At 44.9% G+C, this 19,757-nt stretch overlaps 2 protein-coding genes across 4 annotated transcripts in view; one reads left to right on the top strand and one right to left on the bottom strand.

The window, feature by feature from the left end:
* The window catches only part of mrtfab (myocardin related transcription factor Ab), a 47,921-nt gene extending 46,445 nt beyond the window's left edge, over positions 1 to 1,476 (bottom strand). For all 3 annotated transcript variants that reach the window (XM_015963667.3, XM_015963668.3, XM_015963669.3), the window contains exons 1-2: positions 1,351 to 1,476; positions 751 to 817 (exon numbers count right to left, since the gene is read on the bottom strand). The gene's annotated coding sequence lies outside the window, so the exon portion shown is untranslated. The remainder of the gene's footprint in view (positions 1 to 750; positions 818 to 1,350) is intronic.
* Positions 1,477 to 7,350: 5,874 nt separating this feature from the next.
* aco2 (aconitase 2, mitochondrial) lies at positions 7,351 to 19,679 on the top strand. The gene is made up of 17 exons (XM_015963671.3): positions 7,351 to 7,473; positions 8,493 to 8,635; positions 8,804 to 9,062; positions 9,144 to 9,236; positions 9,311 to 9,469; positions 9,552 to 9,702; positions 9,785 to 9,889; positions 11,460 to 11,551; positions 12,728 to 12,833; positions 12,948 to 13,105; positions 13,177 to 13,250; positions 13,331 to 13,442; positions 13,672 to 13,950; positions 14,036 to 14,227; positions 14,341 to 14,473; positions 18,489 to 18,610; positions 18,706 to 19,679. Exons 1-17 carry the CDS (start codon positions 7,438 to 7,440, stop codon positions 18,835 to 18,837), a joined length of 2,346 nt encoding a protein of 781 aa, XP_015819157.1. The 5' UTR covers positions 7,351 to 7,437; the 3' UTR covers positions 18,838 to 19,679.
* The last annotated feature ends 78 nt before the right edge of the window (positions 19,680 to 19,757 follow it).

The following is a 19,757-nucleotide window of genomic DNA, read 5'->3' as shown; positions in this document are numbered from 1 at the left end:
ACAGGCAGGCGTCAGTGTCGTTACAGATTACAGTTTACCCGTGTTAAAATTTGGGTTTAAATTATCATCCTTTTTTTTAAACATCAAATTTCACAAACAACTTATCAGCCAAGATTTACCTCTAATTTCTGAAAAGGCCCGACAATAGGAGAGAGCGTACTCGCAAAAACACTTTAGTCATTTTTGTCAATTACATTGTTTTTGTGACTGGAGCTGAAACTGAAATACAAACATATTGCACCGCTGACATAAATAAGGATTCTAGATCAACCTGAGATGACCTAAAGAGACCTGATCCATCCCAGAGTGTATTTAAAAACCACCAGGAGGAGGACAGATAATACAGGCATCTTTGATTCAACAAGCAAACTCTAGAGACCATAGTCAAGCAACAATCAGAAGGTGTGTCTGGCGTTATAACCCTAAATGTGGTCTGGTATACTTAATGTTGTGCATTTAATTAAGGTCATTTAAAAATAGGAGATGTTGCCTCATCCTCACGTGTGTAAACATGTTGTAGAGGCACTAAAATACCAGCATTCCTCCCCACACGCCCACACTAGTCTCAGAAATGTCACAATTAAGCTTGTACACAAAAAGAGGCGATCACGCCCAGACAGCCTCGCTTCTGTGAACGTGACACAGGAAAACCAATACCACGAATTAGAAGAGCCTATCGGTTCCCACAGCTAGCAGGTAAAGGATGTGGATCCAAGCTGCACCAAAAACGTGTCCAGATAGAGATCTTACCTGTGTGCTACAAGATAATGAAGGGACGCCTTCCCATTTCAGCAGGTCAGGAACGGATGGAGCAGATCTGTTGGAGAAAGGAGAGGAGAGCTTCTTCATGCGTGGTGATGAGCAGCGGAATGTGGATCAATGTGGCCCATGAATAAAAACACAGAGGTCTTTGTGTCTATCAGGTGGTTAAAAAAAGAACCATGACAACTGATGTTGCTGGCTAGAGAGGAATCCGTGCTGCAGGAGGCCTCTGCACAAATGTCACGGCTCCGGAACCTGCAGCTGTCACTCTCCAAAACACACACACATGCTAGGCTAATGTTAGCTCGTCCTGCTGACAGTTCAGTTCTGAAAGAACACTAAAATCGTGTTGCTGTATAAAGTCAAGGACAAATACCGCAATAAAAACAATACTTAGTTACACATTAGCTGCGACTACACCCGAATTCCTCCGAGCTTCGCTGTGGACAAACAACCCAGCAGCCTTAGCAGCCCGACATTACCGCTAGCCGCTAACAGGACATTTACAGCTGCCCTCGCGGCTTCTCCTGTCCGGTCCGAACCCACGAACCCCGACGCTAGGCATTTAACATTCATATTCATTCTTACTTAGCATGTTTGTCATTGATCTGATGTGTCTGGGGGAAACGGCTTCGGCATCCCGCTGCCACTTCCGAATCACAAAGGAAACTTTAACCGGAAAACCCTCCTCCGCGTGGGACGTGACGACCCACTTCCTTCACAACAACATCGTTCCCACAGGCAGCTCAGTAGTAACAACACGTGCTCTACAAACAGGCCCTGCGTCAGACTATATGGATAATAACTTATTTGGTGGATGAGGGACATGTCTGCTTAAAAATAAAAGTATATGACACTTCGCCTTCAGCTATGTTTATATTCTGTTTATGTTGGTTCCTAACTAGCCTGACGGGGTTTAGCGCCATCTAGCGTCAGACTAGCTGTGTTGAAAATGCACTGCAGCTGCAAGCAACCGGGTGCATCTTGAATGGATGAATGTTTAACTTTTGTACATTTACAGACCATATTTAAAATGTGATTAATAATAATAATAATAATAATAATAATAATAATAATAATAATAATAATAATTTCTTTTTATAGAAAGATGGAAAACATTACACAATAGCAAGGGGGGTACCCAACACCTCCTCTTAACATGCATCCATTTAAATGTGCAAGAAAGAAAAAAACTGGTCTGCAAACGGATGACATTGCCATAAAAAGTATTAACTGAGCCACATGTGTAATGTTATTAATAAACCAATATTCCATAAATGAGGGTTTACATCTGTGTGAAATGTCCTTATTATTCCATATGAGATAGTTGTGAGGAGAGAAATTATGCTTGTAGACGAGAGAGTCTATGATAAAACAAAAGGCCTGGCCATGAAAATCAGACAGGAATTTTATCAATGGCATAGTTGCTGTTAAGAAGTTTAAACCACCTAGTTTAGATATCACATGAAGAAGTAACATTCCAGATGGAGTTGTTATTTTTTTATGTAAATATTTTAACCAATTCAGCTTACATGCGTTAAAGTGCTAAAGTCCAAAAAGTGCAGGCCGCCTTTTTCATATGCGTTGAAGAAAACAGGTTTCCTTAAATAGTGAGTCTTTCTCCATACAAATTTGAATAGCATCTTGTTAATTTAATTCAATCTTTTTTTTTTCGTTTTTTTTTTTACATTTTCTAACGTGCTGCTTTGAATCTCATTCCTAAGCAGTTTCAGTCTAGTCACATCTTCCTGGATCTAATCAACACAAGGACTCCCTTTCAATAGAGGCTCATCGGGGGTAGAGAGGAGGGGTAGCATGGCAGCTAACCAAAGCTTTGTGCATAAGAAGAAGAAGAAGAAGAAGAAGAAGAAGAAAATATCATTTCTATAGCGCTTCTCAAGATAAAAATCACGAGGCGCTTCACAAAAACAAAAACAAAAAATATAAAAATTGTAAAAATATAAAAAAGCATTTTGAAAATGTTTTAAAATATATTTAAAATGAGCAAGAATAAGCAATTGCGATTTAAAAGAAAAAATGTTAAGAAAGAGAGAGTGAATAGGAAAGAGGGAAATCAGTGGATCCTGAGGAAGGTGGAATAGGTGGGGAGAGCAGAATAAAGAGAGAGGGGTGAAGAAGGTCATACAAAAACCAGCCTGAACAGGTGAGTCTTCAGCTGCTTTTTGAAGGAGACCACTGAGTCCACTGACCTCAGGCTCAGGGGGAGAGAGGTCCAGAGTCTGGGAGCCACAGCAGCAGATGATCTGTCACCTTTGGTCTTTAGCCTGGTGCTGCACAACCAGTAGGCTTTGATCACTGGACCTCAGGGACCTGCTGGGGGTGTAGGGACTGAGAAGATCACCAATGTAAGATGGTGCTTGTCCATGTAAGGCCCTATAGACCAGAACCAGGATCTTGAAATGAACCCTGAAGTTGACTGGCAACCAGTGAAGCTGGAGGAGAAGCGGGGTGATGTGGGTGTGTTTGGAGGACTTGGTCAGAAGCCGAGCACAGGCATTCTGAACCACCTGTAGACGGTTCAGGGAGGTTCTGCTCAGACACGTGAAAAGAGAGTTACAGTAGTCTAAGCATGAGGAGATGAAGGTGTGGATAACTGTCTCAAGTTCAGAGCGGGACAGAATGGGACTCAGCTTAGCAACGTTCCTGAGATGGAAGAAGGAAGAGCGAACAAGAGAACTTACATGAGAATCCAGGGTGAGAGCTGGGTCAAAGGTCACGCCAAGATTCCTGACGGAAGGTTTGGTGTGAGAAGCAAGCTGACCAAGAGAGTCTCTGACTTTGGGAACCAGCTTGTCTGGAGCACAGATGAGGATCTCAGTCTTATCTTCATTCAGCTGTAGAAAGCTCCCAGCCATCCAGGTTTTAATAGAGTCTAAGCAGGTGTGTAACATCTGCAGCTTAGACATCTCATGGGGCTTAAAGGAGATGTACAGTTGGATGTCATCTGCATAAAGATGGTAGGAGATTCATTTAAAGGAGCTCAGGATGTGCTGAAGAGGAAGCAGATAGAGGAGGAAGAGTAGAGGCCCCAGCACAGAACCTTGTGGGACACCATGGGTAAGAGAGGTGGTGGAGGACCTAAACTTGGAGACGGCCACATAAAAGAGCCAAATGCTCGGGCATATCAGCAAAACAAAGTAAAAACATGGAAATCAGGTACATAAAAACAGCATAAAAATCAAGGATAAAATTCCTATTAAAGACTAACAGAATACGAAACATCTTCAAGAAACCAAAGAAGTCCATTTGCCTTCATTTGAACCTTTTTGGATTATTAATATGATTCACTTTTCTTAATCGTTTTTGTCTTCCTTCACATTTATTTTCCTTTTCCACATTTTTGTTATTATTAAACATTATGTTAAATTGCTTAAACTGTTGGTGCTGATAAAGACAATGGAAGAAACATTTTTTATATGACACCTCTCAAGATAAATATCACACGGTACTTCATAAGAACAAAAAGAAAAAGTCTTAGGTGTGTTCTTGCTGTGTCTTGTTTTTAATTCCATGCTGTCGTTCTTTTTTAAAACACAGAAACCGTTTCTGTGTTTTAAAAAAGAACGGCAGCATGGAAAAAGAAAAAGTATATCCATTTTTTTTTTGTTCTTATGAAGTACCTTGTGATATTTATCTTGAGAGGCGTTATATAAAAAATGTTTCTTCCATTGTCTTTATCAGCACCAACAGCTTAAGCAATTTAACATAACGTTTAGAAATAACACTTTGAAAAACGTTCATAATTGAACACTTGATTAAAACATATGAGTGCTGCAGAAAGACCTCCTTCTCCTCCTTAACATTAACATTCCCAAGAGGACAAAATGAAAGACGAAATGTTTTGTAAAGCTTAAATAAGATAAAAGGCTAATAAAATATTCTCTTCTAAATGGCTAAAAAGAACAAAAGTGTTTTCTTTCAAAGCTCATTAGACAACAAAAGTGTAGCACCAGCTTTCAGACACCAGAGGGCGGCAACTCGGAAACCGTTTTGGAAACCGTTGTTGTTCTGTTTTTGGCCAGCAGACGGCGACATCTCCCCATTCTTTCAAGGCAGCAATACAAAGTGTTTGAAAAAAAATAGAGGAAGTGTTTCTACTACATAACTCTTATGATTGATTTAGACCAAAAAAAGTTTAAAAGCTGCATTTGTATTTGGTTACTGGTTGCTTAACTTATAAACTTTTAATTGTATTACTTTTAACCTAACATTTGGTTTTAATGATGCCAACGTAATCTGTCTATAAGGGATTTATATGTTTTATTTGGGTCAACTGGATGGAAACAGATGACTGCAAACAGATTTATTTCACCCTGTGCTGGACCAGAACTGCATGCAGTGTTCATTATGCTAAACAAGACAAAACATTGCATTTCATGTAGATTCCTTTCAAAAATAAGTTATTCCACAAAAAAAATCTGCAGGTTTTAAATTAGTGTTAACAGCATATTTGCTCTACATACTGAATGGGAAAGTTTACTTGTAATATTGTGCTAAACTTCAGCAAATTTATTTTAATTATCTGTGTTCAACAATTTTAAATCAATAAGCCACATCTGGGCTATTAGCATCTAGCTACACAACAGGCATTTAAATTTTTTAAAGCTTCATTAAGACAAGAAGGCTAAATCTCTGTCAAAATGGCTAAAAAGGACTAAGTTGTAGTACAGTTTTCAGACACTGGAGGGCAGCAACTCCTTATCTTCTGAATGGTCGCGTTTTGTTTTGGCCTGTGCAGCACTTTGGGCTGCTCCCATGCTGCGTTTTAAACGTGCTATATAAATAAACTATGGTATGGTGCCATCTATTACAGTTTTTTACAGAAGCTAGGACACATTTCTCAATGTCACTTTTGGACAACTCTTCACACAGTGAGCACAACAGAAGGTCCATGTGGGCTAAACTGAGGACCAATTATTGTTTTGACACAAAATGCATTCAGTGACTACATCTCTCAAATTTCATGAATTCTTTTCTCACTCAGGCACAAAAACTGCCAAAAGTCTTTGTAAAGGCAGCACATTTTGCACATGCTTACATACTGTTTACAAAACTGGTACACTTATGTTTAAAACAATAACATAATGCAAAACTTAATAAGACAGCAAAATTCAACAGCAATATTTTACTGAAATATATTTTAACCCTCTTAGGCTCAAAAAAAGTTTTGATAAAAGGATGAACTACTAAGTCCTTCAGGGGTACTTCTGAGTTTAAAAATGCTCATGAAATACGTATGTGGAGTAACCAGGTAGGTAGGTTTTAACGTTGCAAATCTGCAACGCCTGCCTCCAGGGCGTTAAATCTACAAATGCAGTTTAACCAGCCACAGCTGATTCACATTGTAGATGAACACCTACACAAGTGTTACTCTTTCTGTTTCATTACAGAAGGAGCTACTGCTGAATAGGTTTGTGTTGTGATGTAAACATGGAGCAGCTGGAAATAGAGAAGCAGCTGAAAGAGGAAGAAGAGAGGCTGGGAGGGGGCAAGGAATACATACAGATGCCTGGACATATCAGTCTATTTTATCTGTATTAGGGATGGACAATATCGGTATCGGCCGATGTTAGTCATTTTTTAACATATCGGTTTGATAAATAAAAAAGGGGCCGATGTTATCGACCGATATTCTTTCCATCTTGTCTCCATTTGTTTGCCTGTTTCAGAGGGTGAGGGGGGTGATGTGTAATTGTTTAGTCACGTGACAGTGATTGTAATCATCTCAGAAGCGTAAATGTGTGTGTTGTGTGTACATAATAATGTAAATTCAGCTTTAATAATTTTTATTCTATACAAAATCTGCTGATTTTAGAAGCATTAATGTCAGTATATCGATATCGGCAAATATCGGTTATCGGCCATAACAGTGATATTGGATATCGGTATCGGCCCAAAAAACTTCGTATTGGTGCATCACTAATCTGTATCAGTGGATGGTGTGTATACAAATTCTTGTGTTTTGGAATTAGCAAAAACATAAAAATAAATAAACAACATAAAATATTGACGAATTCTGCACCATGTCTGATTCATTCTGGTAACATATATTCCAGTTATGAACAATATGTATTGCAATAAGAAACAGAGACGTGTCTTTGTTTTAGACAAGAAAACACTGTAATGCTGCTTGTTGTTGGTGTTTTCGGTCGTTGTTTTGTGGGTGACAAAGTGTGTTTGTCTGCTGTCAACCATTGATAGTGTTCTGGAAGAAAGTGTTTATTTGGGACCTGAATAAGTGTTTTGGTAGTTGTAGTGCATTTTGAATGTGGAATGAACTGCTTTGCCAAGCTGAAAGTCGGTTAGAATTGTGTGAAGTCTTTTGCAAAAGTGACTATTAGTATTGAGAAATGTGTCCTAGCTAACTGTATTCATTAAATGCTGTTGGAAACCAGACTGTTGTGCTATTTTTAGCCAGCAAAGGGTAAAAGTGAAACATGTATCTTAGATTCATTCAAGTAATGAAAAATCCAAATTCTACATCAAAATCCAAACAGCGGCTCGTCTGAAAAGTCAGGAAAAGTACCTTGGGCGATCTTTCTCCAGTAGAGAGCAGTATTACGGAGATGCAAGCTGTTCAAAACCACAGAAGAAGAACAGCTATAAGATCGCCTGACGTCATCGACGACCCTCACATCTTTGTCAGTGAACAAAATGGCAACCTACTGTCTGACTGTGGCCCGGCTTCAGGTAAGGATTAAAAACACATCTAAAGTAACATTTACCACCAGAGGCGGGAGGCGCTCGCCCACGTAGCGAGCACAAACCCGGGTTAGCCCGCCTCTGAGGCCGTTAGAGGTCCGAGAGCCGATCTGTGGGTCAACGAAAGGCTGTGGACACGCCACCGGTCAGCTGGTCAGACAGGTCATCGTGTCCTGAACACTACGAGCGCTTAAATAAAAGTAAAGTCACTGCGTGGCTCTAATGTCCGAGATCTAATCAGAAAAATGACGAGCTTTTTAATCCCCGGGCTTAGTTCGGTTCTTAAGGCGGAGCTCGGTTTAAAACTGCAAGGTTAAAAACAAGGTTAGAGCTCCCAGAACGCATTTCAGTACAGGTAAACGTGGAAAGTTATCAAGTAAACTCCCGTTTCTGTGGGAGATTACATAAACGAATTATGTAGTCAGTCCTAAATTTGGGATTATGTGCGTCTTTGATCTAATACAGGCGATTATTTTAGTTTCTATAAAAGCTTTCCTAATGTTTCCTAAACATAAATAACTGTATAGTTTCTGGGTGGTCAGTAAACGAGGTGATCCCAATATTGAAAAACAAAACGGGAAACGCGCATAGTTGGAAATTCATGTGATTACATGTGTTCTCACCTCTGCCAGTGTCATAAATAGAGCTCTTAACTGTAGGATGGTTACTGACAGTAAAGCCACATCCTGTCACAGATTTTTAATGATCTGACTAATATTAGCTCATTTGAAGTGAGAAGCTTAACTTCTCTGTCTCTAACGAGAGAGTCTTTGCTCATGGGCACATAAACACCAGTTACTTATACAAAATCAGTCGGGCTACACCCCTTTAGGTAAATACTTTTAAAAGTAGAATCTATTGTAACATGTGTGGCTGTTAACTTGTGGAACAGGCTTCCTGGGACGTGAACACGTGGGCGTGGGGGTGACCTTTGACTCATCACATTCAAGAGGGCTGTGACATTTTTGCGGCTCATGCCCATATGTTTGTGATGTTTCTGATTCCAGACGGTCCTGGGCCACGGAGTGCGGCGCTTGCATGTGTCGGCAGCTTACAGAGCCAAGGCCAAAGTGGCAATGAGCCGCTTTGAGCCCGCCTCCTTTGTCAACTACGAGAAGCTCCAAGCCAACGTTGAAATTGTCCGAAAAAGGTATCCGTTTTAATTTGTTCACTTCCTCCTGCTCATGCCCACTGATGCTCTGTTATCTGTGAGTGGCTGAGCTCTACGGTTTACATGCCCTTTATTATAGTTTCCATCATGGCTGTTCTGCAGTAGGCCTAAGTGCCTCACTGACGTCTCTCTTTGTTTGATTCATAGACTCAACCGTCCTCTCACTCTCTCAGAAAAGATTGTGTATGGCCATCTTGATGATCCCCACAACCAGGAGATTGATCGCGGCCGCACATACCTGCGGCTGCGCCCCGACCGTGTGGCCATGCAGGACGCCACGGCTCAGATGGCCATGCTGCAGTTCATCAGCAGCGGCCTGCCCAAGGTGGCGGTTCCTTCCACCATCCACTGCGATCACCTCATAGAGGCTCAAATTGGCGGGGTCAAGGATCTGGCCAGGGCCAAGGTGAGGAGCCTCTAGATGTTGTGAGCTATTTATTTTTCTAAACAGTACAGGACTGAGTTGCAGATGCACGTCTCCTTTTAGGATGTGAACAAAGAGGTGTACAACTTCCTGTCAAGTGCTGGAGCAAAGTATGGAGTGGGCTTTTGGAAACCTGGATCTGGAATCATCCATCAGGTTCCTAAATGTTTAAAACACAGTTTGGCCAGCGGATAAACAGACTGATGAGTAACATCTTAATGTGTGAACAGATCATCCTGGAGAACTACGCCTACCCAGGAGTGATGCTCATCGGCACAGATTCCCACACGCCCAACGGCGGTGGTCTCGGTGCCATCTGCATTGGAGTTGGAGGAGCTGATGCAGTTGATGTGATGGCAGGCATTCCCTGGGAGCTCAAATGTCCAAAGGTTAAAAGATTACAGTTCCCCAGGTTTGGTGCTGCTTGAGCATGGTTCTCAAGCTGCTTCCCGTCTCGTCCTCCATTTTAAGGTGATTGGTGTGAAACTGACTGGCTCCCTCTCCGGTTGGACATCCCCAAAAGACGTCATCTTGAAGGTGGCCGGCATTCTCACTGTAAAGGGAGGCACTGGCGCCATCGTGGAGTACCATGGACCTGGAGTCGACTCCATTTCCTGCACTGGTCAGAAATGAAATGCTGTATCACTTTTACTCTTGAAATGGATTTTTACTTTTTATTTACTTGTTTACATTCTTACGTGCAGGAATGGCCACCATTTGCAACATGGGAGCTGAGATTGGAGCCACAACCTCTGTGTTCCCTTACAATCACCGCATGAAGACCTACCTGGAGAAAACTGGCCGTGGGGGTGTGTGTGTGTGTAGAATTAAAAATATTTATAGCAATAGGCTGGTGACAAATAGGGCTGAAACAAATCAGCAAATGGTTTGAGGCTTCGTTAAATGCGTGCTCCACAGTCAAATTTACTGGCCCATAACGTGGTTATCTAGGTGCTGTGGAGGAAAATGTAGAAACCAGCAAAGACAAACCGTTGTAAAAGACAGAAAAGGTCCAAAGTTTGGGATCAAGAGTGAAACTACAACCAGATTGGCTAATGCTAATGCTAGCAGATAACACACTCATGATCAAGTGGGGTTCAGCAAAAAATCGATGGTTGTGAACAACTGAACTCTACAAGCGGGAGAGAAGTCCCCACCATCCCGTTTATTTGTGGATGTGTGCAGCTGCAGCGGTACGGGCCAGAGCCGCAGCAGATACCTGTTAGTTGTTATGAGTCTGCTGCTCCATACCATCCATATGGAAAGCCGTTGTAGCATGTCATTTACAAACGCTTCTATCTTTGAATACAATTTAGACGGGATTATATTGCCAACCCATACATAATAGAAATGCCACCATTACATTGTTACCAGTAGAAATGAATGTTGTTAGCATTTCCAGTAGCTTACTACTGAATATATTAATGAAGTAATTTCTACTGATCGTATATTTAGATTTGTTACTTTGGCTGGGATGAGTGATGAAATATAGGTATAATTTTTCCATAAAATATTAACTAGAAATATCGGACGAGAAAGAGGGAACTAAACACCTGTGTAATACATATTATTGAGCCGTTTATAATAAGAGTCTGACATCTCCAAGTGGCGCTCGCTGCAGAACCACAGACCAGTCTTGTTTCACTTGAAGGGTTGTCAAATAAATAATCAGATGAATCAACAGAGGATCTGATAGACGACTCGAGCACTAAGATAATCGATAGATGCAGCCTTAGTGAGCAGAAGCTAAAGTCACTTTCACTTCTGGGTGAGCCCAGACCGGACTGGGTTGGGTCGGCTCGTCCCGGCGCGACCAGGTTGTGTTCACACAGTTTTCTCAAGAACACGAATGTCTCCCGACCATGTGGGCGGGCCAAAAGACGTACAGAGAAGTTTGCGGTGTTCTTAAACTAGTAAAGAAAAGCGGCCGTGAGCAGTGTTGCTTTTGGAGACTGTCATTAAGCACACAGCAGTCTGTCCTCTGGCTCTCGTGGCTGGAGCAGCAGGTCCAAGCAGCAGTCAGAGGAGATGTTGACCCCACTGCATCCAGACTGATAATTAGTCCTGTGTGCGGGAAGCCGCCGCTGATTGAGTCTACCCGTCAATCAGAGGCTCCCTCTGGTAGGTAGGTGTGAACTTCAGCCAGCCACTCAGTCTGTAGTGGGTGTGTTGGGTCGGGTCTGCTCAGCGACGTGCTCACCACCACCATCAGAATAAAAAAACAGGTCAGCTGACCACAGATTACCCAGATGTGAAAGCCCCATATGAGTACACACGTTTTCTGAGAGTGAGAAGATGGTTGGAGATCAGTTGGGGGGGTATTAGTTACTTTGCAAATGTTTCTGAGGATAATCGTTTTGTTTTTTTTTTCTCTCTCAGAAATCGCTCAGCTAGCTGATGAATACAAAGACTTGCTGGTACCAGACGAAGGTTGCAAGTATGACCAGATCATTGAACTCAATCTGGATCAGGCAAGTCACCTTTTTAAATGTTAACTTGATGTTTCTGCCTTCATTTATTTCAGAGAGCATCATGTAGGAGTAACGCAGCATTAGAGGAAAATGAGTTGGAGTAGACAGCTTATTAATCCGGTTTGATGCAAGGAAATACCCTAAAGCTCCAAATATACGTAAAAAAATAAATCTACTGAGGGATGATCTGAAAGTGAAGCTTGTATGTGTTGTCCTCTTTCAGTCGGAGTCATAATTGATTCCTTTACTCCTGTAAGACAATAAATATAAAGTGCATGAAAAAGACAACTCCCTGTACCGGTGGGAGCCCCGAGCCCGGTTCTGTGGAACAAGACTCGCATCTAGGTCAAATAAGTTTGTTCTTTACTATTTCACTAACTTGTAGGTCTGTTTTTAGTTGTAATGTGTCACGTGACAGAGACAAGCATCTCTTGAATGGTTTTTATTTTATATATGGTCACGTGTTGTTTTGCAGTCTGATCTAGGGACTGTGAGAGTATTCAGGTGTGTCTGATGCCGAGAATCCTAAAGAGTTCTGTTTAGATGGGATGATTTTTACTTCTGATCAGAATCGATACGGTGGAGATTATTTTAGATGTAAATCCTTCCATGAATAGACCTTATATTGTGGATAAGTAGAAAATGCGCCCAGCAGCCCTGCACTGTGCTGGTTGGTTCCAACGACCTGCCATGAGCCAAGTCTCTGTTGCCATGGGTATCCAGCTCAGTGCCAGGTGTCGATAAACTTGAGCTAAAACACACATCAGATATGTGGACCAGGCCACGCATGTCGAGGCCCAATCTGACCACTTCGAACTCTTTAATCCCAACATGTGGATCAGATTGAGGACCTCAAACAAGGAATGTGGAGCAACATTTCTCATGAATGAATGGATGACGTGTTAATAACCAAATAACAAAACAACCCAGCAGTTCTTTGTTAGTGTTATTTAAAGTATTTAGATTAAAAGGACAAATGTTTCCGTTCCTGAAACCGGTAACAGACAGCCCTAAGTTTTAAATGAACAACTTCTGTTTTATGACATTTTTTCTAAGGTTTCTTAGATGTTTATGGGTTCATCCTTAAATAACTGTTACTTCATTACATTAAAACATAAATCTGAGCAGATGAAAGGTGAAGTCATTTAAAGTGTTGCTGTACTTGTTTATGTACAGCTGAAACCCCACATTAACGGACCTTTCACCCCTGACCTGGCTCACCCGGTGTCTGAAGTTGGTGCTGTGGCTAAAAAGAACGGCTGGCCTCTGGAGGTCAAAGTTGGTGAGGACTTGTTGACTGTTTTATTTACACCCATTAACTGGGCGCACACACCATGGTTGAGTGTTTTTGGTGGTTTTATAGCAAACTGAGGTCCAATCCTCTTGGTTGCTGCAGGTCTGATCGGCAGCTGTACCAACTCCAGCTATGAGGACATGGGCCGCGCTGCCTCTCTGGCCAAACAGGCTCTGGACAAGGGCCTGAAGTGTAAATCCCAGTTTACCGTCACCCCTGGCTCAGAGCAGATCCGCGCCACCATCGAAAGAGATGGATATGTAAGTGTGAGGAGCCGAACGTCCGTAGTGATGAGAGGAGTTGGAAGCTAAAATGTTTTGTTTTTCTGTAGTCAAAGATCTTCGGCGATGTTGGAGGTGTCGTTCTCGCTAACGCGTGTGGGCCATGCATCGGACAGTGGGACAGGTAGCTACAGTCGTAACTTTAAAAGCGGCTTAACTTGGTTCAACATGACAACTGTGTTTTGTAAATTAATTGTGTTTTAGGCGTGATGTGAAAAAGGGAGAGAAGAACACCATCGTCACGTCCTTCAACAGGAACTTCACCGCCAGGAACGATGCTAACCCAGCTACCCATGCTTTTGTTACTTCCCCTGAGGTAAACCCACACCATGCAAACTCAAAGCAATCTCCAGGCCGTTTTAAGTTTCTCTGCAAAATATTTGTAGAATTGTTGTCTTGTGTAGATGACCTCCTAAACAACCATAAGGTTCAGTTTCTAAAGGACAGATAAGCTAATGCTAGTATGAGGAATAGATGGCCAAAGTGTCCCTTAAAACTCCACGTTTCACCCAGATTTACATCTCATCTCTAAATCTCTCCCTTAGATCGTCACTGCCATCGCCATCGCTGGCTCATTAGACTTCAATCCAGAGACAGATTACCTCACAGCCCCCAACGGAGAGAAGTTCAAGCTGGAACCCCCAACTGGAGATGAATTACCAGCCAAGGACTTTGACCCAGGTCAGGACACCTACCAGCACCCACCTGCTGACGGAGGCCACCTCACTGTGGACGTTAGCCCTCAGAGCACCCGGCTGCAGTTGCTCGAGCCTTTTGACAAGTGGAGCGGAGGAGATCTGGAAGACTTGGTGGTCCTCATCAAGGTGGGCTTCCTGGAAAACCTACAGGACTTTTTTCTTGGTCCAACAGATACTGGAGTTGCAGTGTAACCCTTTCCTGTTTCTAAAGGTGAAGGGAAAATGCACCACAGACCACATCAGTGCTGCAGGACCGTGGCTGAAGTTCCGTGGTCATCTTGACAACATCTCCAACAACATGCTGATTGGTGCCGTCAACAGCGAGAACGATGCTGTCAACAAGGTGAAGAACCACCTGAAAGGAGACTATGGAGGAGTCCCAGATGTGGCCCGGCACTACAAGGTAAAACATCACCACTACCACAGCTGCAGCTTCCCACTAGCTCTCAGTAGTTCACTCTGTAGCACCATTCTGTTGCACGACACCAGCACTGATGAGGTCATGTAATCCTGCAGGCCAACGGTGTGTCATGGGTCGTTGTTGGAGATGACAACTACGGAGAGGGCTCCAGCAGAGAGCACGCAGCCCTAGAGCCTCGGCATCTGGGTGGAAGAGCCATAATCGTCAAGAGCTTTGCCAGAATCCATGGTACTACAGGAACACTCCACAGTTTACTCTCTCCAAACAGAATGATCACAGATGGGAAATTCCATGTTTTTAAGTCCTACCCATTGACTTGCATTAAGAATAGACTTGGCATCTTGTCGTCGTCTTCCTCCGCTTATCCGGGTCGCGGGGGCAGCATCCCAACTGGGGAGCTCCAGACCGTCCTCTCCCCAGCCACCTCCACCAGCTCCTCCGGCAAGACCCCAAGGTGTTCCCGGACCAGACTGGAGATGTAACCTCTCCAACGTGTCCTGGGTCGACCTGGGGGCCTCCTGCCGGCAGGACATGCCCGAAGCACCTCCCCAGGGAGGCATCCTGACCAGATGCCCAAACCACCTCAACTGACTCTTTCCGATCCGGAGGAGCAGCGGCTCTACTCAGAGTCCCTCCCGAATGTCCGAGCTCCTCACCCTATCTCTAAGGCTGAGCCCGGCCACCCTACGGAGGAAACTCATTTTGGCCGCTTGTGTCCGCGATCTCGTTCTTTCAGCCATTACCCAAAGCTCATGACCATAGGTGAGGATTGGGACGTAGATCGACCGGTAAATCGAGAGCCTGGCTTTCTGGCTCCGCTCCCTCTTCACCATGACAGATCGGCTCAGCGTCCACATCACTGCAGACGCCGAACCAATCCGCCTGTCGATCTCCCGATCCCTCCTACCCTCACTCGTGAACAAGACCCCGAGATACTTTAACTCCTCCACTTGAGGTAGGACCTCTCTCCCGACCCGGAGTTGGCAAGCCACCCTTTTCCGGTCGAGAACCATGGTCTCAGATTTGGAGGTGCTGATACTCATCCCAGCTGAACCTACCCAGCAAGAGCTGAAGGTCAGAGCTGGATGAAGCTAGGAGGACCACATCATCCGCAAAAAGCAGAGACGAGATTCTCCTGCCACCAAACTTGACACACTCCAAACCACGGCTGCGCCTAGAAATTCTGTCCATAAAAGTGATGAACAGAACCGGTGACAAAGGACAGCCCTGGCGGAGTCCAACCCTCACCGGGAACAGGTCCGACTTACTACCGGCTATGAGAACCAAACTCACGCTCCTCTGGTAAAGGGACTGAATGGCCCTTAACAGAAAGCCACCCACCTGGAGCGTCCCCCACAGGTTGCCCCTGGGGACACGGTCGTAAGCCTTCTCCAAATCCACAAAACACGTGCATTGGTTGGGCAAACTCCTATGCCCCCTCCATCACCCTTGCAAGGGTATAGAGCTGGTCCACAGTTCCACGGCCAGGACAAAACCACATCGCTCCTCCTCAATCTGAGATTCAACTATCGATCGGACCCTCCTCTCCAGTACCTTGGAGTAGACCTTTCCAGGGAGGCTGAGGAGTGTGATCCCCCTATAGTTGGAACACACCCTCCGGTCACCCTTCTTAAAGATGGGGACCACCACCCCGGTCTGCCACTCCACAGGAACTGCCCCCGATGACCACGCAATGTTGCAGAGACGTGTCAACCACGACAGCCCTACCACATCCATAGCCTTGAGATACCCAGGACGAACCTCATCCGCCCCCGGGGCTCCGCCGCTATGTATTTGTTTGACTACCTCAGCAACTTCTGCCCCTGAGATTGGACAGTCCATCCCCAGGTCTCCCGGCTCTGGTTCCTCCTCGGAATGCGCATTGGTGGGATTGAGGAGCTCCTCAAAGTATTCCTTCCACCGTCCGACTATAGCCCCAGTTGATGTCAGCAGCTCCCCATCCCCACTGTAAACAGTGTGAGCGAGTTGCTGCCTTCCTCTCCTGAGGCGCCGGGCAGTTTGCCAGAACCTCTTTGGAGCCGATCGATAGTCTTTCTCCATGGCCTCACCAAACTTCTCCCACGCCCGAGATTTTGCCTCGGCAACTGCCACTACTGCACCCCGCTTGGATATCCGGTACCCGTCTGCTGCCTCCGGAGACCGACCGAGACCAGCCATGCCCTGTAGGCCTCCTTCTTCAGCCTGACGGCTCGCCGAACCTCTGGTGTCCACCAGCGGGTACGGGGGTTGCCACCACGACTGGCACCGGCCACCTTACGACCACAGCTAGCAACAGCCACCTCAACAATCGCAGAGTGGAACAAGGCCCACTCGGAGTCAATGTCCCCCACTGCTCTCGGGACGCGGTCAAAGCTCTGCCGGAGGTGGGAGTTGAAGACCATGTTGACAGGTTCTTCTGCCAGGTGTTCCCAGCAGACCCCCACTATGCGTTTGGGTCTGCCAGGTCTACACGGCATCTTCCCCTGCCATCTGATCCAACTCACCACCAGGTGGTGATCAGTTGACAGCTCCGCTCCTCTCTTCACTCGGGTGTCCAAAATATACGGCCGCAGGTCAGATGATGCGACTACAAAGTTATCATCGACCTGCGACCTAGGCTGCCCTGGTACCAAGTGTACCGATGGGCATCCTTATGTTCGAACAGGGTGTTCGTTATGGCCAAATTGCGGCTTGCACAGAAGTCTAATAGAGAAACACCACTCGAGTTCAGATCAGGCGGGCCGTTCCTCCCAATCACATCCCTCCAGGTCAAGCTGTCATTGCCCACGTGAGCATTGAAGTCCCCCAGCAGGACAATGGAGTCCCCTGATGGAGCACTATCTAGCACTCGTCCCAGGGACTCCAGAAAGGGTGGGTACTATGAACTGATATTTGGCCCATAAGCACAAACAACAGTCAGGACGAGTTCCCCGACCCGAAGGCGCAGGGAAGCTACCCTCTCGTCCCCCGGGGTAAACCCCAACACACAGGCTGAGAGTCTTGGGGCTAACAAAAAGCCAACCCCAGCCCTCCGCCTCTCACCCGGAGCAACTCCAGCAAAGGAGAGTGTCCAACCCCCTCAAGGACTTGGATTCCAGAGCCAATGCTATGTGTCGAGGTGAGTCCGACTATATCTAGCCGGTACCGCTCAACCTCTGCCACAAGCTCCTGCTCCTTCCCCGCCAGCGAGGTGACGTTCCATGTCCCAATAACCAGTTTCCTTGTCCAGGGATCGGACCGCCAATGCTCCCGCCTCGGTCTGCCACCCGATCCACATTGCACCGGACCCTTCATGTTCCTCCTGCGGGTGGTGGGTCCACAGTTGGATGAGCCCATGTATTCGATTCGGCCTGGGCCCAGTTGAGCCCCATGGGCGAAAGCCCGGCCACCAGGCGCTTGCTCACGTGCCCCAACCCCAGGTCTGTCTCCAGGGTGGGACCCCGGTAACCCTCCGGGCCGGGTACTCCGACTCTTTGATTGTACGTCCATGAAAGATCCTCTGAACCGTTTTTGTCTCACCCTTCACCTAAGACTCATTTGTCATGGGAGACCCTACCAGGGGCACAAAGTGCCCCAGACAGCGTAGCTGCTAGGATCATTAGGGCACTCAAACTCCTCCACCACGATAAGGTGACGGTTCAAGGAGGCTTGGCATGTCTGCTTTTGTTAAAAACTGAAGCCAAAACATCTGGTTTACGGGAGCTGCCATGTTTTAGGAACCAGTGTCTACACAGTAAGGAAAGTGATCCTGACTGCTTTCCTGAACACTGTTGTTTTATGCATCAGATAACGTTTTGTAGCGCTATCCCACCGGGATTTACACACTACCAGTTCACTCGTGCACAAGTTCACTATCTCCGGCTCCTCACACACAGAGGCAGTTCCTTGTCAGTCTCTCACATGTGATCCTCCTCCGTCTCCGTGTGTGAGACACCAGTGCACTGCCACATGCTTTTACCACAAAATTTCAGAAAAATTGGGCTAGTGGATCAGGTAAGAAATATGTGAACCTTCCCCAAAAACATCATCTGAGGCGTATTAGAACGTTTTTGTGTTTACATGATGGGGGTGGGGCTTGAACCGGGAACCAGCTGATAGATTTCCGGTTCCTCTTGGCTTTCATTTCCGAGTTACGCTCCTCCATCTACATTTTATGTATGCCGATAGTTCTCCCCAGTTGCACAGGCTCTCTCTCTCTCTCTCGCCCAGGTTTGTGCCTTAACAAATGAAACTGTGTTCTTAGAAACCAACCTGAAGAAGCAAGGTCTGCTGCCACTGACATTCAGTAACCCATCAGACTATGACAAGATCCGCCCTGATGACAGGATCTCTATCAAAGGACTCAAAACTTTTGCACCAGGAAAGGTAAGAGCTGTTTGAAATCATCTGTTGGAGATGACCTAGAGAAATCCTCTTCACTGAGAGTTAATACTTTTATTTATTTATTTTTTACTTCTCAGCCTCTTACTGCGGTTGTACAGCACAGTGATGGCAGCAAGGAGACCCTGGAGCTAAACCACAGCTTCAACGAGACCCAGATCCAGTGGTTCCAGGCGGGCTCTGCCCTCAACAGGATGAAGGAGCTGCACTGACGGGGCAGAGGAACAACATAGGAGTTTCAGGGTGTAAGGAGGCAGAATGTAACCGATGGTTCCATCACCAGGATGAGCATGACGTGCTAGCGATGGAACGGCTACAGCTGTGGTGGGATTTTTACTTTTAAAATAAACCTCATTCATCAACAAGCAGAATTTCACAACATTATTGTAAGCTCTTGTGTTTTAATCAAGCAGTGATTACCAGTTAAGAGGACACACACACACACTTTAGCTGATGATACTCTGCCGGCTGATTTGCCTTCAGTGTTTTTGGCAGCTCATCAAACATTTCAGTACGTCAAAAGTCGAAGCTAGCTCTTAGCACTTACCTGTGCTTTAGGTGGCCAGGAGGAAGTACTTATTTGGCAGAGATTGTCATTGATCAAACGGCTAACGTTTAAGATAAATTAGATTACTGTATATTTAACCGTGGGAGACTATTAAAGTGGGTTTTAATTGCATGTTTTTGCAGATACTGTGAAAAATATTGCAACTCTCGTCTCTGATGCTTTCCTCACCACCAGCTTTAAACTGTCTCTTCATCAATATATTGAATATTGTTACTGCATGAGAAACTTGACTTTGTGTTTGTCTTTTTTTTTTCCTTTCTGCACCAGATCCAAATTTAGCATTTTCTTTGAGTTAAATGATTTTATTTCATTCACAGAGTTGATGCAAAACAGTCTTCCTGCCATTGTAGACTCATTAACTCTACAGAAACCCACTTGTTTAGTGAAAAGGAAAGAATCTGCACTCAGTGTTTTATTGATGTGGAAAGAAACTGAAAACACCAGTTAAAATCTCATAGACTGAGCATTGAGGCCTTTTTTTTTCTTTTTTAAGAAACCCATGTCTCGTTCTGGTCCTAAAGTCCCTGCAAAACATACTGGAGTAACTGTTCTTAAATTTCTGTT

The sequence above is a fragment of the Nothobranchius furzeri genome, chromosome 16 (genome assembly GCF_043380555.1).
Source record: "Nothobranchius furzeri strain GRZ-AD chromosome 16, NfurGRZ-RIMD1, whole genome shotgun sequence".
NCBI classification, from domain to species: Eukaryota; Metazoa; Chordata; class Actinopteri; order Cyprinodontiformes; family Nothobranchiidae; genus Nothobranchius; species Nothobranchius furzeri.
Note: the sequence above shows the minus strand (reverse complement) of the source record. Positions and strands in the feature narration are given on the sequence as shown.